The sequence below is a fragment of the Heliangelus exortis genome, chromosome 3 (assembly GCF_036169615.1).
Source record: "Heliangelus exortis chromosome 3, bHelExo1.hap1, whole genome shotgun sequence".
NCBI lineage: Eukaryota > Metazoa > Chordata > Aves > Apodiformes > Trochilidae > Heliangelus > Heliangelus exortis.
The window spans coordinates 80,795,342-80,813,859 of NC_092424.1; the positions used below are offsets into that span (position 1 = coordinate 80,795,342).

At 39.7% G+C, this 18,518-nt stretch overlaps 1 protein-coding gene across 28 annotated transcripts in view; it reads left to right on the forward strand.

The window, feature by feature from the left end:
* Positions 1–18,518, forward strand: part of SNAP91 (synaptosome associated protein 91) — a 72,655-nt gene that overhangs the window by 13,194 nt on the left and 40,943 nt on the right. For all 28 annotated transcript variants that reach the window (XR_011725354.1, XR_011725356.1, XR_011725355.1 and 25 more), the window contains exons 3-9: positions 7,564–7,706; positions 8,758–8,833; positions 11,120–11,222; positions 13,325–13,418; positions 14,574–14,685; positions 16,140–16,246; positions 17,568–17,609. Coding sequence is in view for 25 of the 28 variants with exons in the window: in XM_071741432.1 (XP_071597533.1) it covers positions 7,564–7,706; positions 8,758–8,833; positions 11,120–11,222; positions 13,325–13,418; positions 14,574–14,685; positions 16,140–16,246; positions 17,568–17,609 (677 nt within the window). In the remaining 3 variants the exon portion in view is untranslated. The remainder of the gene's footprint in view (positions 1–7,563; positions 7,707–8,757; positions 8,834–11,119; positions 11,223–13,324; positions 13,419–14,573; positions 14,686–16,139; positions 16,247–17,567; positions 17,610–18,518) is intronic.

The following is an 18,518-nucleotide window of genomic DNA, read 5'->3' on the forward strand; positions in this document are numbered from 1 at the left end:
TTGAAAGCTTGGCAGAAGATTGACTGGTGGCCACAGTTAAATAGTTCTTTTCTAAATTAATATGTACTTTGGTTAAGGCTTCCAGGTTTGATGTGCCCAAGGAAACGGCTTGTAGAACGATGTCTGAGATTTGCCATGCAGGGATTAAAGTTCCATTTTATGTGAAGTTATTGTTCAAATGCTTAACACAGATGCTACTTGTAATGTCAGTAGCTTTTTTTCCATGTCCCTTCCTCCCCTAGAGTTTGGCATCTAAGGTTCCATGTTACAGAAGGATGTGGAATAGCATTTTTCCAAGATGATTGCTTTTATATTTGAACCTTATCATCATTGGTTGATGCCCCCCAAATGCAAATGGCATTTTACACATCTTAAATTCTTGAGAGCTGTGCAAAAAAGGTAGTTCAGTGCTGAGTGTGGCTCAGCTGCAGTTTACTGTAAATCAATAAAACAGAAGTGGAACATCTAGCTCCAGAGTTACTTGATGTTTCATATAAACATAAGCAGAACTGCTCAGTTCTTGTTGAGCAGAAAAAGACATGCTTCTATGGAGCTAGTTGTGGAGCAAGGCTTTGGTGGAGTGAGAATCTGGAACAGGGCCATCTATTTCTGGGTGAGAGGAAAGGAACTTTAGAGCAGCAATTTCTCCTCTTTTCCCTGTTTTGTGGAACTTTTATTCTTACCTGAGACAATGTTCTTTGATTCAAAGTGAGTGAATTCTGTGCAAATGAGTTTCAAGACTGAGTTTCTTGCTACTTTGATCAGGGGAAAGATTCCACACTTAATAACTACGGCTTTTCCTACAGTAAAGCTGCTTGAAAAACCTGGTGCCTGTGGCTGGGAAGAAACCAGACAGGGTTCTTTGACCATGGGGCCTTCTCCCATTTGATTAGTGTTCTGGCTTCAGACTGTAAGGCTTAAAAGCTGTTTTCCTTGGCATGTGTGCACTAGGAAGTCCATGTAGCCCATCTTCTGGGTGAGAGCTCTGTGGTTCCAGATATTTAATTCCTGAGCAAAATGGAAGGTTTTTTTCTTCTGAGTTGTTGGGTCATGGTTATCAGTAAGGTCTCAGCTTTGTCCATAAAATATATTCATCACTCATTAGTTATCAGCCTGAAAGACCACACTTAAGACCCCAAGGATTGCTGAATAAACTTGAGCTTCTGCAGGTGGCCTGAATGTAATCTTTCAGTTGTACTACACTTAAGGAGAGGACTCCAGTGTAAACACTAAAGGTGATGCATGTTATTGGCTCCCAGAGGCAGTGCTGTTATAAGTTCTGGGAACTTTTAAGTAGTAAGTATTCATAGTGCATGGAACCTGAAGGAGTTGCTTGTGGCAAGAATTTTTATTGTAATACAGTATAATCTACTTTTTCCCCATTATCAGTACTTAGAGAGGCCACTGCTTTGGTCACATCCTTTGTTAGCTTTCATTTGCCTCATTCCAAGAGAGCTGCACCTGAACCTTCCAGGAGGAAAAGCCATATGTATAAATCATTAAGGACCAGAAGGGACACAAATCAAATATAACTGGTTTTATACTGCTAATGCACTGGGGTGCGTTTTGCAGATGATGTAAACCCAGATATCCTGCCTTGGTATGGTGGGGAAGAAGGGGTGCAAACTGTATGGAAGTGCAGTAGAATAAAATTCAGCAATGTAAATGGAAGTAGATTTTTCAGCTTTGTTTTCCAAACAGGTATTTGGTGATTAAGAAAGTGGTGCTCTGTTTTGTGTGTGATAAGATGATTTTAAGGCAAATTAAACTCTCAGCTTGAGAAATAATTGGAGGAAGCTCCAAGAGAAATCATCTGGTACTTGAAGTCATCTTCCCTGTCTCTCTACAGACTCTTCATGTGATTGATAGGGAAGAAGAAACTCATTTTCTCTGCTGCAAAACACTTAATGTTATGGGTAGTACAAGCATGCCTGTGTGTAGGCAGAGTGGAAGAAATTGTGTGTATAAGGTTGTCTTGGTGTGAGATGGAGTTGTGTGGTACAAAGAATGGCTGCTCTAACCTGTCAGGCTTCAGAATCTGCAACAAATATTTGTCCTCAGAATGGTCTGACATATGATTAAGAAGAAAGAGGTCTGAAGTGAGGCTGGAGAGAGGAGGTAGCAGTCCCTTGAGTTATTTGTAGTCACAAGTATTATAGCTGCATTACTGCAAAAGTCTTTATAGTACCTGCAGACTATGTGCTCAGTTCAGAGTTGTGTTTAGGCTAGTTGAGTTGTTGTAAGCATCAAATTGCATAGGAAATATCTGGGAGATGCTGGACATGGAGGCTAGGCTAGCAGGTCAAGATGAGATGTAGTAGGTCTTGAGGTAACCTTTTGGGGAGGAAGGAGGAGACATTGCTGTTCTGCTTGTGGAAATTAGTGCAACCAGATTATGGTGTGTCTGTGGATATTGGGCCAAGCTGTGGGTAAAATGAGTAGATGATAAACTTTAACCCCACTGATAAATTCCCAAATCTTGTTTGTGGAACTGCTTGATAGTCAAAAGCCAAAGACATTAAAATCAGCTGATGTTCTCATGAGCAGTTACCATAAAAGCAGAACTATAACTTTGTTCTGCTTTCCAGTACTCTTTTGTGATCAGTTTTCTGTAGACCTGGAAGTTCTGCTCTTGCAGGGGTTAACACAGCAATGTAGTGGCTTCCTGATACAGTTCTGTGTAGGAGGAGGACTTGTGCTGTTACTTGCCCATTTAACTTCATTCAGCTGAGGCTTGTAAGCTTATACTTGAAGTTACTTTGTCTTCTTAACTAGCCTGTATTTGGGACAATCCTACATTTCCTTTTCTGTAAGTTCAAAGAATAATTGAAATAGAAGCAAGAGAAAAAAAAAAAAGACTTGTGAAGACTATTGTAACCTCCAGTGTAATAGTGAGGAAGGTCTGTAAGGGGGTTATTGTCAGATTTGGCAAAGTTTGAGAACTGAATGTATGACACAGTTCAGATGCTGTGGTAGCTTGTGTGTTAATTCAACCTGGAATTAATTAGCCTGCTCTTAAATTGGCACCAATATCCCCTCAGAACAGAGAGGTCTTGTGCTCTGGTGCTGTTTCTCTGCATACTGAAATATAAATTGTGAATAACTTTGAACTGAGGAATCCCAGGTCTGTTGATTAAAGTATTAAGTTAAAAAGAAAACAAAAAGCCCCAAACCAACAACAAAATAAAACACACCCACACACACAAAACCCCAAACCAAAACAAAAAACCCCAAACCACAAAACAAAAATGGAAAAATCCCTGCCCAGATGCAGAATCCAGTCTGAAAAGGTAAAGGAATAAGAGATTCTTTAAAGTGTTGTATAATCTCTTAAAAAAAAAAAATCTCAAAGCCAGGAGGTAGACTGAAGAAGTCAAAAATTCTGAGAACTTTGAAACTTTCTTGCTGTTCTCTCTTTTGTCTTATGAGCTTTATAAACATGAAAATGAGCCACATCTTTTAGTGGTCTCTTTAAAAGGTCATGAATAGCTCAGGTGTCTTAACTTACTTTGGTCTTCATCACTGAATCCTGTACTGCTCTGCCTCAAGCTGGCACATTTGTCTTTTTATTAATGAAGGCATTAGTCATACTCCAGCATTTCTTCTCTTCCCTATTTAAGTTGCAGATGGGTCAAAAAATTGGCTAGTCAAAAAGTCTTAAGACTGGTGTTTAGATTTAAGTTGTGGTGTCAAAGAATTGACAACCTCTTATGTCTTCTATATGCTTCTCAAACCTTCCCTAGAAGAAGGTACATTGAAGTCCAAATTATAATTTAAACAAGGCTCTCTAGAATGAGTAAGTATTCAAAATAGCAGCTACTGAAATACAGTGAGTAGAAGAAATCAGGTACTGAGTTTGGGCAATTTAGTCCCACGGTGAACAAACAGATTCGAGTGAAGGGTATATATATGTCTTCATTCTCCAGCAACTTAATTTCTGTGAAAGTTGTGATGAAAGAACTTGCTGCTACTGTTGTACAATTCCTGTTTTCTTAGTCTGCTTCAAATTTGCATTTGAGCTCAGTTTCTGGGTTTGGGAATTAGCTGTCAGTGTACTTGACAGGCATGCCTGCAGTAGCAGAAACTTCATCAGGAAGGTACCTTTAATCCTTGTTTGCCCTACTTGTGGGTACTCCAAATGGAATCAACTTTCTAAGGTTGCTTCATATAGAGGAGGCTCTGAGGTGACCTTATAACAACCTTTCAATATCTGAAAGGGGCCCACAGGAAATCTGGGGTAGGGCTTTTTACATGGGTGTGTAGGGAGAGGACAAGGGGAAACAGTTTAAAACTTGAAAAGGGTAGATTTAGGTTAGTCATGAGGAAAAAATTCTTTCCTGTGAGGGTGGTGAGACACTGGAACAGGTTGCCCAAGTTGTGGCTGCCCCCTACCTGGATGGGGCCTTGAGCAACCTGATCCTGTGGGAGGTGTCCCTGCCCATGCTGGGGGATTGGAACTGGATGATCTTTAAGGTCCCTTCCAACCCTGTCCATTCTGTGATTCTATGATACGGCTTCTGGTCAGCTGTTCTTCACCTGGTACTTGACAGTGTGTATTTTGTACTACCAAGTCTGCTTGTGGCTTGCTTGGCAGACTGAACTTCATTACCTTGTGAAAACTAAGTTTCTGTCCCACCAGTAAATGTTTGAATCTGTATCTTTTGAATTGTAGTTCTAAGATTTAATTTTCTTTTATGCATTTCCTTTTCCTTGTACCTGCTCTTCCCTACCATACTGAAGTCAAATCAATTTTGCCAAGTTTTATTTTAGAATTCAGCTTAGCCACCAAACTCTGCTTCTCAGAGTTCATTGAATTTAGCTATGCTTGTGAGCTGCTCCAGATGCTGATGACTGCTGGTTAAGATGAGGCTCTATGGTATTGGGGAAGGAAACCCAGGAAGCTTGACTTCCTTAATTTTGTGGCATCACTTAATAGGAAACAGGTCTGCAAGAATTAGCTTCTTTTTTCTCCCCATCTCCCCATGAGTAAAACCTTTACTTGTGTTTTATATTCTTCTCTGTGCACTGAAAGTAGTAGGCTTAAGTTGAATCACACCTCTCTACTCAAAACACTGAAATTACTCGTGTCCTAAAGCATCTGAAGCTGCAGACTGGGATTCCATGCCCTCCAATAGTTTGAAGAGGAGGCAGAAATGAGTGACTTCAGGAGGAGTGCTGCAGTGCCATGCAGGAGTAGTGCCTCAGCCACTGCTGCCAGCATTGCTGTGGGTTGACTTCTCTGAGGTTTCATTAACATCCACCAAGGGAATACACAATTTATAGCACCCCTCTTCAGCAGTGAGCTTTGTGATGAAACTTAGAACTGAAAGCTTGCAAATGTGATGCATGTTCACTCATACTAAGGACAAATGCTGTCATCTGCAGTAAAACCTCTGAACAGGGTAAACAGTGAGCAAGTCACTTGTGACTTGCTTCTGGGCTTTTACAAAACACCATCTTCTATAATGCATTAATAGCAATACAGAATAAAAAGTGCTTGGCTTGTTTCTACAACACATTCCAGGAGGATCATTGGAGCTCTCTGAGCTTGAACTGCTGTAATGGCTTTACTGCTGTAATACTTCATAGAACTGCCTCCTTCAAGGGTCATGGTGCTGAGGTTATAGAAGTTAACTTTACTTTCAGAAGGTGTACTGCAAAAAAACCCACAACCAAAACAAAATATGCCATTAAAAGAAACATTTTGAAATCAAGCTTGGCAAAGGGATCACATAACTTTACCTTCTTTGTCATTACAGAAAATCATTCCACTGACCTGAAACTGAAAACTTTTTTTCTCATATAAAATTTTAAACACAACCACTTCAGTTTTCACAAGCTTTTGATGGAGCTATACATTTTTTTGCATCTTAAATGAGTCTGTTTAATAGAAGAGGAAAAAAGGCCCATAAAAATCACTTACCAGAAAATAAAAAAAAATTAATCTACTAAACTTTTGAATGCTTCTGGTACAGCAGTGTGGGTTTCTGAACACACCAGGTGGTCCTCAGTAGCTGATGTGACTCATTGATCTGTCTAGACAGACCTGTCCTCTGGACTTTTCCTGCCCTGCAGAGGAAGAATCAGGAGTCTGCAGTCTGAACCTTGGCTTTTCACTCTTAGGAGCATTAATGCCCTCCATTATTATGGGATGTTGTTGGGCAGGGAAAGCAAGTCCAGAGTATTCACCCTGCTGCCCAGGTGAACTGAACTCCTGTGGAATGTTTACAGCAGAGACACAGTTTAAGTGTGCAAGGATGAGTCACAAAATAGCTTGTCTGCTTCTGGGGTACAGTATTTGTCATCACTGAATGACTTGAAAAGTTGGATGAACATTTCTAGTCTAGGAAGGGGGGAAAAAAGAAATGTGTGAAAAATCATTAACAATGGATAGTGCCGTCTTAGGGAAAGTAAAAGATAAGTATTTTCAGTAATAACACACATAATGCTTATTCTAGTAGTTAAACTTCTTAATTTTTAACTTTTTCTATTTGTGTCTCAAACTTTAAGCCTCAGTCCTGCAATTAAAAACTGTATTCTCTGCTCTTTGTGTTGCATGAAGTTTCCTGGAGTTTTGCCAGAGCCATGTTTGGCATCACGTGGGTTTTGTTCCTGCAGTTGCAGCATACAGTTTCCAACTGTGCCTCAAAAACTGGGAAATCACTTGTAGGAGGTCATTGCTGCCTAGCAAGAGTTTGTAGGTAATTGGGAATGTAGTACATCAAAGAGCCTATCTGTAGGTGTGGGATAGTGATGCCAGTGGAAACCTTGTTTGTCCTACTGTATGAGAATTAAGCACTTACCTTAATTTCACGTGCTCTCTGGTGCAAGTCTGTGCCTTCCTAATGTACAGGACACAAAGCTGTATTTTAGTTTTTTTCCCTAAGCTAGCCTAATGTCTTATTTCCTCTGTGTAAGATGCAGTTGCATGCAGAGGATTATTGCTCTTCAGTATAAACTAGTGTCTGTGCCTTCTTTCCTACTATTTGAGAGGTCTCTATGCATTCCTGAGTGCACTGTTGTGCTGTCTAGGTCTGTAGACACTCTGGGAGGTGTGCTGTAGTATGCTGGTAAAACTTTAACCTCTAAGATGAATAGAGTATCTGTTTCTGGTGATTCTCTTTTTGTTGATGTGACTGGGTTCAGTGTGCTTGACATATGAACTGTAGGTGAAGAATCTGGCAATGCTTATTCATGTAACCCAGAGGCAGAGAATTTCCACATTTAACTTAAAAACCCATGAGAGGTAAAGTCATGCGATGAACTTCATCTGGGATGAAGATGGAAAAAGGTTGGGACATAGCTCAGGACAGAATTGTTGGAAAGCTAGTGCTGCTGGATGACAGAGCCAGGCCATTGTTGCTGCTAGGATCTACTAACATAATCTCAGTGTTCTGGGCTTTTTAAAATTTTGTTTGTTTTTAAAATGTAAAGCGTAAGCAGTGAACTTACTGCTTGTCACAACTATGGCCTTCAGCCTGGTGGGCTCAAAGCTTGGCCATGCTGCAAACTTTTTCATCTTATTTGTAGCACGTAACCATCTTCCTTTTCTCTCTCTTACAGACTTGATCCAAGCAACTAATGAAACAAACGTGAATATTCCTCAGATGGCTGACACGCTTTTTGAGCGAGCAACAAATAGTAGCTGGGTGGTTGTATTCAAAGCCTTAGTTACCACACATCATCTAATGGTTCATGGCAATGAGGTACGTGCAACCAGGTTTCTCTCAAGACCACATTGGCACTGAGCATACCCCAAGCCAAAAAAGGTAGTTGTGCAAAAAACCAACTTTTCTGAACCAATAAGGACTTGAGAACAAAGAGCAAGGATGATTCTTGATAAGGAGCAAGCCTACCTTTGTCAACATAGTTGGAGGCATGCCAGTTATCATATCTCTTCATTTATGAAACTGTGGCATAAAAGTGTGCAGCAGCCTCTTCCAGGATGTTGACAGTTCTTGTGGTCTCTGAAAAGAGCTACACAGGTTGAAAGACTACCTCAGACTTTTTGACTGGAGTCACTGAGGATGTTCTGGCACATGTGTACCACCAGCCAAATAGCTGCCTTCTCTCAGCATGACTAGTAAAATCTTCCTAGAGCTGTAAACTCAACTTGATAGCCTTTTTGGATTGCTTTTTCCTTGCCCTTGCTTTTTATTGACTTGAATTGGCTGGTATGTCTGCATAAAAATGTAAAGCACACTTAAAGAGAAACAATTCCTCCCTATCTGTATATTAAGTGTTTTCATGCAATGAACTTCTCCAGTGTCATTTTATTCCTGTTCTGTTTCCTTCCACGCTTTGGCCGCACTTCTGAGTTGCTTTCTGTAACTTTTCCAGTCTTTTAGCCTCTGTAGCTGATCTGGGGGCCTGCTTGCTATTGATACAGACCCTTTGCTTGGCTGAATCTGAGGGCTGCTGCAATGAAAAGTCTGGACTAGCCTGGATAATGCTGCTGTGCAAGCAAATAAATATTATTCCTTCTTAGACCTCTTTCAAAATTAACAACTTTTTTCTGCCCGTTTAACATTCTGGTTTATATTTGCACAGAATCTATTTTTATGTATGCAGTAGAATATTTAGTGGAGATTCATAATTTATCTGAATGGATGACAAAGGTTTTGATGAAGATATTGCAGGTGAAGCAAAAATACAGGTTTTCATGTATGCGTGCTGGAGCTAGACCAGTAATCTTCCTGCTGAAGGTGCAAAGCTTTTAGATACAACCTGTGATAAGAAAATAACTTTGTGTTACAGAGATTTATTCAATACCTGGCATCTAGAAACACATTGTTCAATCTCAGCAATTTTCTGGACAAAAGTGGATCTCATGGTAAGCCTACTCCTGTCTATAATATTAAGATCCTAGATAAGATACTGTTGTTAATTTGCTTCTTTGTTCATAAGATGTGAAAAATATAAAAATATGCTACTGAAGCCTTTTTATAAGTACTTAATGGGTACAGCTCAAGGCAGCTGCTGGACAACTTGAGAACAATGATTCACAGTTGCTGCAAAATTTTTAATTGATGTGAAACTACAGTTTCCTTAGAAAATGCTGGTTGAAGTCGGGTTGGGTCAGCTACCTCCTTAACTGTTATGACAGCTACAGATTGAACAGAACTTTCTGTTTAGTTTTCTGTTTTTTACTCAGTCTTAAATGGTAACTTATTTCCTTGGGGGGACAACACTTTCTAGGGTTTGTGTATACAAATATTTAGTATGGGAAGGCAGGGGAAAAGCACTCAGCGCTGGTGAGGCCACACCTCGAGTCCTGTGTCCAGTTCTGGGCCCCTCAGTTCAGGAAGGAGATTGAGGTCCTGGAGCAGGTCCAAAGGAGGGCAACCAGGCTGGTGAAGGGACTCGAGCACAGATCCTATGAGGAGAGGCTGAGGGAGCTGGGGCTGTTCAGCCTGGAGAAGAAGAGGCTCAGAGGAGACCTCATCACTCTCTACAACTCCCTGAAAGGAGGTTGTAGCCAGGGGGGGGTTGGTCTCTTTTCCCAGGCAGCTCTCAGCAAGACAAGAGGGCACGGTCTCAAGTTGTGCCAGGGGAGGTTTAGGTTGGACATTAGAAAGAATTTCTTTAGGGAGAGGGTGATCAGGCATTGGAATGGGCTGCCCAGGGAAGTGGTGGATTCTCCATCCCTGGAGATATTTAAAAAGAGACTGGATGTGGCACTCAGTGCCATGGTCTGGTAACTGCAGTGGTAGTGGATCAAGGGTTGGACTTGATGATCTCTGAGGTCCCTTCCAACCCAGCCAATTCTATGATTTTATGATTCTACGATGATAAAAAAAAAATAGCTGGTTCCATTTGAGTAGTGAATTTAGAAGACCTAGGCAAAACTTAAGGAGGTGTTATCTTTAAAGTTTGCAATGTCTGCTTTTCTACTTTGACTCTGATTCTGGAATTATTGGCAAATTTCCTGTTGTTTCACTTAGCAGAGAAAAATCTTGTTTCATGGTGGCTCTGGTAAAGAAGGTAGGAGAAAGCTATAAATTAGCAGCAGTCAGAGAATAGCAGTAGACTGTCTGCAGGATGCAGGAATGCTATAATAACGGGCAAGATCAAAGCAGTGCCATGCTGCTTCATCTCTGGGTGGAGAAATGACAACAAGGCTATAGAAAGGGGAACACAATGCAGGAACAGAGCCCCCAAATTATTAAAACTGTTTTTCCAAGCAAAACATGATATGCATGTTCAAAGATACTGGTATTTGACAACATGAATACTGTTGAATGCATGATTTTGTGTTCTTTGCCACTTCCTTAAAACTTAATTTCCCATTTCAGAGATAATACAACAGTGTGTCCCAGATAATGAGCTATCAGAGTTGGCAGTGTTAAGCCTGAGTTTGCAGAATACTTAATGTTGAGACATATTAAGGAAAGATACAATAAGTCAGTCAGTCAGTGACTAAGTCAAGGCATGTGAATTTTTACAAAGTTAGCAAAAAGGGACTGAAGAGGAGGATGGGTTGCCTTCTGCACACATTTCTGTAGCTTAGAGGAGGAAACTTAGAAATACCTGAAGGACAGAGTGTAATACTAACTGTTCAGAAGTCTTGTAGGTTTGAAGGTCACTGAAGGTCAAGACTGCTTGTACAGTATCATGTGTCTTGAAGATCTCTGATGTAACAGTTCAGGGAAGGCATCAATCTCTGTGAATGCCATCATAATGTCTTTTGCTCTGGCAAATGTAGTCAGAGGAACTTTTAAGGGCTGCATAAGAGCGGGAGGTTCTGACATATGTAAAATAGTAGGAGTGTTAAAGTTGAAATCAGTATTTATCCTGGAATTCATGTGCCGGTTAGGTATAAACATTTTGTTAAATCAACATTTTTCTCTGTTAACAGCAGAATAACTAACATTTCCCTTTCCCCAGGAACCATGCCAATAGTGCATTGGATGAATCTGTTGGAAACAGAGGACAGTGGTAGATTATTTTTATGCAACACTTCTGTGTTTTCTTCAGTCTTGTGACTCCTGTATATGGAGTTGTATAGTGCTACAGCAGTCGTATAACCTTAGGGCCTATTGACTGTGTATTATCACTTGCTGAAAAAAGTCAAATCATGGAAATTAAATATAAAGCATGTAACTGTTTTTTTTCACAGGTTATGACATGTCTACCTTTATAAGGCGTTATAGTAGATACTTGAATGAAAAAGCATTTTCCTACAGACAAATGGCATTTGACTTTGCAAGAGTGAAAAAAGGGTAAGCAAAGTTCATATATATATACTGATAGGCTGCCTGACCCATGAAAATGTTGTTTGTGGTATTTTAATGTCTCAGTGGCTTCATTCTTATTGTTCTTTGTGTAGCCATAATGAAACACCAAAATGGTTGTGTTTCTTAAGTCTTTGGTTAAAAATTGCACAAGGAGGAGAGGGAAGACTGTGGGTAGTAAGGCAAATTCTGAAGACTGAAGTAAGGTGCCTTGCAGAACTGTCAGCTTTTGGTGCTAGGTGTTAAATGTGACTCTTGTTGATTTGTGCTGCAGCAAGACTATGCTTGGGACTTGCAGAAGGAGACACTCTAAAACTATATTGAGGATTTTTTATTACTCTCCAGATACTTTCTCTAAGAAAGAGGAGTTATTAGAAAGGAAAACTATGTGAGCACCTGAAGTTCTGAACAGGCAACATAGGGAACAGTTATAAACTGAGCAGAATAAGGTTGTATACTACTGGTTTTATTTCCCACAGGGATTTGTTTAAAGCAAACAAACCAAAACCACAACAACAACAAAAAAATACCCAAAACAAGAGATGTTAACCAAGCTCATAGTAGAACAATTTTTTGCTCTCTGGCTTCTCTGACTGTGACTTCCATGGCTCTACAATCTCTCTCGAAGTACTGACAACAGTGCGAGTGGCTTAATATCCACTGGAGTTTCAGTTTAATTGACTGAATATGCTATAGATGCTCTTGATAATCAGGTATTGTGTACAGGAACTTTCTAGCAGCTCCAGTGTAGCCTGCAGCTTAGGATTCTGAGCTGTCAGTGTAGGTGTTGCTGCCAAGCTTTCCTCTCCTTTGAACACTGGAATGAGTCTGCTCAGGGAGGTGGTTGAGTCACCACCCATGGAGGTGTTTAAAAGCTGTGTAGATGGAGTGCTTAGGAATATGCTTAGGTTTAGCACCGGTAGAGTTGGTTTAATGGCTGGACTTCATCTTAAAAGTCTCTTCTGACAAGATTTTTCTTGTGATTCTGCTTCCTAAACTGCCAGAAGCTGTAGGGCCTACAGTGACACCTTTGCTGTGTAGCTGGATGCCATTCCTGTAGTGGGCACCAGAGTAGTTATCTGGAATATGAATCAATTAGAAGCTTTTGATATGAAGATTGATAGCTAGTTAGATTGATATTTAAGGCAGGCTGCAGTGCTAGCATCTTAAATTCCCTTTGTCACCTAGTGGCTTGAAACACTTCGTGTTAAATAAATACAGGTTTGAGTTGCTGGGAGTCCTTTTATTCCTGCCTTGCTATATGTTGCAGGAAAGGCTTTCTCTGTGTTTTATTTCTGGTGCTCAAAACAAGGTGCTGCCTCTGAGGACAGCATAACCTAAGTGAGAGTAGTAATATGCATTTCCCAAGAGGAGATATTATACTTGTCTGTGGCCAGAATGGAGCAATATGTAACAGTGGTTGTGCAGGTTTGTGATATTCAGAGATAAAAATGTGAAGAGTGATGTAATACTATGGGCAGCAATTACTACACATCCATGACTGCTGTGTGATCCTTGTAATGGTTCAGGATTGATAAGGCATGTCAAAGTCAGTGGAAGTACTGGGAAGAAGTAATGGAATTAATTAATATTGAGGAATACTGAGGAAGGAAGCTCTAAGCAAAGATTGCCCAGGTTTAAATTGTCACTGAGTTGGCATGTGTGTATTGTGGCACTTGATGGGGAACAACCACAACCTCTAGAGTGTGTTTGTCTTCAAAGACACAGACACATCAGTTATGAGTTGTCATTAGTTATTTGTAACAAACTTAACATTTATCAGTACTTGAAATACTTCTCTGATGGTGTTTCTTCTCAAGTAATTTAAACTGTGTCTTCTTTCCATTAAGAGATTCATTCCTTGAATTCATCTCTTTGACACAAAACCTTTCCTTACCTGCTGTCAGAGGGTGGCTGGATGAACTATTTTTCATGCCAGCTCTCCTGATATTAAAAGCAGGAGAAACCAGACTGTGCTCCAAACGTTTGAAATTGGTTATAGATGCTTTAGACTTAAATTTCAACAAATCAGTTTGGGGGGAGAGAGAGGAGGAGTGCAATGGCTTCTAATCTGTTATTTCCTCTTGCAGAGCTGACGGTGTAATGAGAACAATGGCTCCTGAAAAGCTGCTGAAGAGTATGCCAATATTACAGGAACAAATCGATGCACTACTTGAATTTGATGTATGTATTGAAGCTGACCCAGCATTAACAGTGGGCAGTGATTTATAAACTCTGTTGTGATGAATGCATTTTACCTCATAAGGTAATGCTGTGCTGGTGATTTCATCATGTGGGCCAAAATAAATTCCCTTTTCAGTGTCCCACTGAGGTAGTGTGAAGTACGGTCCTCTCCTAGATGTATGAAATGTGCAGATTGCATTTTTTCTGTGTGTAGAGGGGGTATAGGAACAGTATGGAAAATGGGGAGGCTTGAGGAACGTTGACTTGGAGCTTGGAATTTAATCTCTTGCAGAAGTGAGGGGAAGAAATGGACAGAACAAGGAGACCTGAAGAATCTTTTTTTCTTTTTGTTTCTTGGCAACCATCTTCTTTTGAAGGGGGAGGGAATACCACATGTACACTGGCTAAATTGGCAAAGCTCTAACTTAGACTGTTCATAGAAGTATCTGCAATGTATTCGTGATGTTAGGAATGTTGGTGGGGTTGTTTATCTGCCTTAAGGATAAAACCAGGAGTCAATAGTTGTAGGAGGTACAGATCAACATTGCAAAGAGGTCTTTGAAGGAATTGGTCTTGAAGTTGTTCTGTTTGTGGTGGGCAGAAGGAGCACTCCCAGGCAGATGAGGGGCAGCTTTCAGAGGAAAGCCTTTAGGTGCTTGTGTCTCATTAATGTTTTTTTTTGTACCTTAAATAGCATAGGAGTTGTGATAGTCTCAGAAGAGGATGTATTTTTAACTAAAGTAAGATCTTTAAATTGGCACTTATTTCCTGACCAAGTTAACAGGAGAACTAGAAGGGTCTTGACATGAACCCAACTGTATTATTAGTAGCCTACTGAGGTTTTGTTAAACTGCTGTGAACTCTCATGTTTTGTCCATTTACATTAAAGCTTTCTTAGTAGCGTCTCTGCTTCCTCTTTCTGACAGGTTAAAGAGTCAAAGCTTAAGATATTTACTGCTGATGAGAATACTTCTCTGCTTTAGTTGGTTGTTTTAGAGGGGTGAAGAAAGCAATCCTTGATCTGCTAGCTGAAACTTCTGTTTAGTTTCTTTGTTGTAAAAGCTTGATTTTGTCTTTAGCTTGTATCAGGTACCTGGTGCAAGCTAAACCTTCTGATTCAGTACATCTCTTGTAAATTACATATTTTATTTGTAGGTTCATCCAAATGAACTGACAAACGGTGTCATAAATGCTGCATTCATGCTTCTGTTTAAAGATCTTATCAAACTTTTTGCTTGCTACAATGATGGTGTTATTAACTTACTAGGTAAGTAACCTGGTGTCTGTATCTCACATACCATGAACAAGTGAAAAATGAGTTTCAGATCTGCTTCATTTTTTTTTACTTAACTTTCATTAAAAGTGCTTTTTTATTGACAGTTCCATTCTTAAGTAAGAGATTTTTTTTTTTAATCCATAATCTCTTACATTGGTGTTCATCTGAGGCTGGATTGTCATATGCCCTTAAACTTGCATACATGTCTGCTTCAAGACACTGAGAATCTCTGTGCTTAAAGAACTGCACAGTGCTGTGTGAGCTTGCATAATATGTTCTGCAAAGTTAGCAAAGTAACTTCTGCTCTTTGCTTGCATTTTAAAGATGTTCAGATTCTTCATTTCTGTATGCTATGCAGTAGCCTTCTATGAAGTAATATACTCACAAATAACATTCCTGATCTGTCTAAAAGTGGACCTGCCAAAGCAGGATCCTCTCCAGAACCCTACATAACATCAGCCTACAAAGTCTGTAGGAGACTGTGAGCATGTTCTGAAACTCAGTCAGCTTGGCATTATCATCAGCATAACACACCTTGAACTGTCTCTGCAAAAGGCTTTGGTTATGAACTCTGAAACCAGGAGTTTCCATAAACTGCAGGAAACGTGACTCACCCTGTAGAAAATGAGCTTCAGCTATTAAAACTTGTGAGCACTTCAGCTGGTCTATAAAGACAGCTTAAATCTGAATTTGCTTGGCCAGCATGACTGACCTAAAACTGGCTGCAATGAGGGCAGGAAGAAACAGGTTACAGACACTGAACAGGCAAAAAGGTGCTCCTGGGTGGTATAGCTCAGGCCTTTTTTTTTTTTTTTTTTTTTTTTTTTTATATCCATGGAGCAACACTTTCTGGTGGTTTTATAAAAGTAACTCCTAGGTGTTTTGACTGAATCTATAGGCATGGGAAGCTTATGAAGTGGATGCAAATGTATTGGGCATAACAACTGGATTGAGATTTTGCTGTCTGCTGCTGCTACTGAAAGCATAAGTTCATGCATAATAAGTTCGTGCAAAATAAGTTCATAATGGACATGAAAATTTTAGAGAGCTACTCAAGTGAAAAAGTACTGTTCTTTACAGTGAGGACAACTTGAGAGAGGACATCTTAACGTATATTTAAGTATCATTAATTATTTTTAATTTTAAATTTGGCAGCTACTTCACCTCCCTATTTTTGCTTTAAAAACCCAGCTTACATGGCACAGTGCTGTGGCTGGTTGGGGTGCAGTTTTCTGTTCTATATAATTATTTAACAATAGCTCAGCAAGCCCAACCTTTGATTTCTGGCAAGGACTAAGAATGCCACTAGAGTAGTGACCAAGTAGAAAAAAAGGTAATGCAGTGCAATAATATTGTAATGTGATTTTCCTGAAAACTAGAGTTGCTGATGAATGCAGACCTAATGTAAGATATCTTAACTGAAATTTGCCAAATTATTTCTCTAGAGAAATTTTTTGAAATGAAAAAGGGACAATGTAAAGATGCTCTTGAAATCTACAAACGATTTCTTACTCGAATGACCAGAGTATCAGAGTTTCTTAAAGTTGCAGAGGTAAGTGACTTCCAGTCTTCTGGAGTCTGGCACTTAAGTATTTTGTGAATTTTTTAACACTGATATAAAATATTAATTGCACTTGTTAAGCATATGACTCACTGTATATAAATGTGAGGCATTATAGAGGGTCCTGGATCTCCTTTTTCTGCTCTTCTTGAAGTAGTTAAGCCCTGCTTAGGACTTCTGCGTATCTCTAATCTGCAACTAGCCCCAACTTTCCTGGTAATGTAGCAGATGACATGACTTGTACTATATTAATATTTCTTGGAAATGGTGTAATAAAATGCATGCTTCAAGGACAGGCTTGGACCTTAGAGGAAAATACAGCAATTAGGAATAAAAGCATAATGATTTTGTAAGTCTGTTTTTTAAGTCTTTGCAGCAAACTACAGGTTAACTGGATGCGATATTTTCCTGGTTCTGATCCTTTTTACACACTTCTCATGTGGATAATCCAACTATTACATGGTTAATTAACTCTTTTGCTGGGCTCTCATTTGTGGTAGTCGACTCCTTGGCACAAGATGCACATTTTCCATGTTTCATGCTTCATTATAATGGACAGCAGTAATGAGCTGAATTAAAAGTTTGTTTCTTTGCTAATTTACTTAACTGTCTGTGAAGGAGCCTGCTAGACTCCCAGATGCATGCAATGTCTGATAGGAATGTTGAAGCATTTTAAACACCTATAGATCATCTTTGCAGAACAGGGATTATAATGACTACACTTCAGTTAGTAGCTGCAGTGAAGATTGTTCTGCAAAAGTTAAACCAACAGGCACTATGATGAGCTATAGTGAAGCAGTAGGACAGCTAATAGAAGACTGCATACTTAGCTGTCATCTTGCTGTATTTGAAATGCTAGGGAGAGAATGTAGAACAGCAAAATGAATTGATCTTTTAGCATTTTTTTAAGTGATATCTTCCAAGATTTGCTTGCTGGCTGAACTACAGAGATATTCATCATGACAATCAGGTGTCTGGGTAGTATTGTGTTCAGCAATTGACTACTGATGTACTCTGAGACAAGAGTGTGTGACCAGAAAGCCCTATCTGACTTGCAGTATGGAGTATGAGCTTTTTATTTGTTTTGCTTTTTAAATTTAGTAATCCAATTTGTGGTGAAAAAAGTCACTGCTACAGGTTGTTGCAGGTAGCTGCTGGAAAGCTGGGCATCTGCACTTGCTAACTTTGTAGTCTTTTTTTTTCTAAAGTTAAAGTGCATTATAGGTTGAAGAGCATACCACAGTCCTAGTCAAAATTAATGCCTGCTGCAGGGGAATAATGCACTTACATTTTACCTCTTTTATATCCACAGCAAGTTGGAATTGACAAAGGTGATATCCCTGATCTCACACAGGTAAGCTTCTTTGTAGTCTTTTTGGATCTGTGTAATAACAAGAAGTTCTGTAATTTGGAAGCACACCAGGAGTGTCAGTGATGACAGGAAATCATACCACTTAACATTTTAAAGCCTTGCAGGCTTGCAAATAGGTACTGCCCAAAGCTATTTTTGATATAATTAAAATAAAGTCTTTCATTGTCAGTTCTGACCTATAGTTGAAGTGTAGGCTGTTGCTGTTTCCTTGTCAAAGGACAGATTTTTGCAGCTTGTAGCTCAAGTTGATTTTTGGCAACAGGCTGTGGTGTGACTTGCTTCAGAGTCTCTCCCTTGCACAGTTTTGGTTCAGGGATGAAATTCAGAGCAGCACTAGCACTACTGTCTTGGTCTAGGTACAGTGAATTTGACGTTTAAATACAGAATTTGTGATTTGATTGCTGAACTTCTGTCAGTATGTGTAGAATTTTTAAGATCAAAATTCACTTATGCTGTATCTGCTTAAATTCTGTTGTCCTGGTCCTTTCTCATGATCACTTGTAAATTGGCCTGGGTGTCTGGCTTTGTTTAATGGGAAGAGGGCATTTACTGGGAGGAAGAGATCCATGCTGAAGAGTTCACTGTGGCAGTTTTGATGCCAGTAAACTTGGAGGAGAGGAACAAGTGCTTAACAGTTATAAATCCTAAATGTATATAACCTATGAATGTGTAGTTTTTGAAAGCTTGTTTTAAATCAGCATCAGCATTGCTTAAAAATCCTGTTACAATTCTGAAAGTGAGACATGATGAGAAGGTGGAGAGTTTTAATCCTCATGGGCTTCAGATGGTACAGGGCTGTGAAGCCCGGGTGCTTTCAGCAGAAGAAAGCTTAGACTTGTGGCAGTGTGTGGGGTGCCACTCCCACCTCTGATACAGCTGAAGTACAATTTT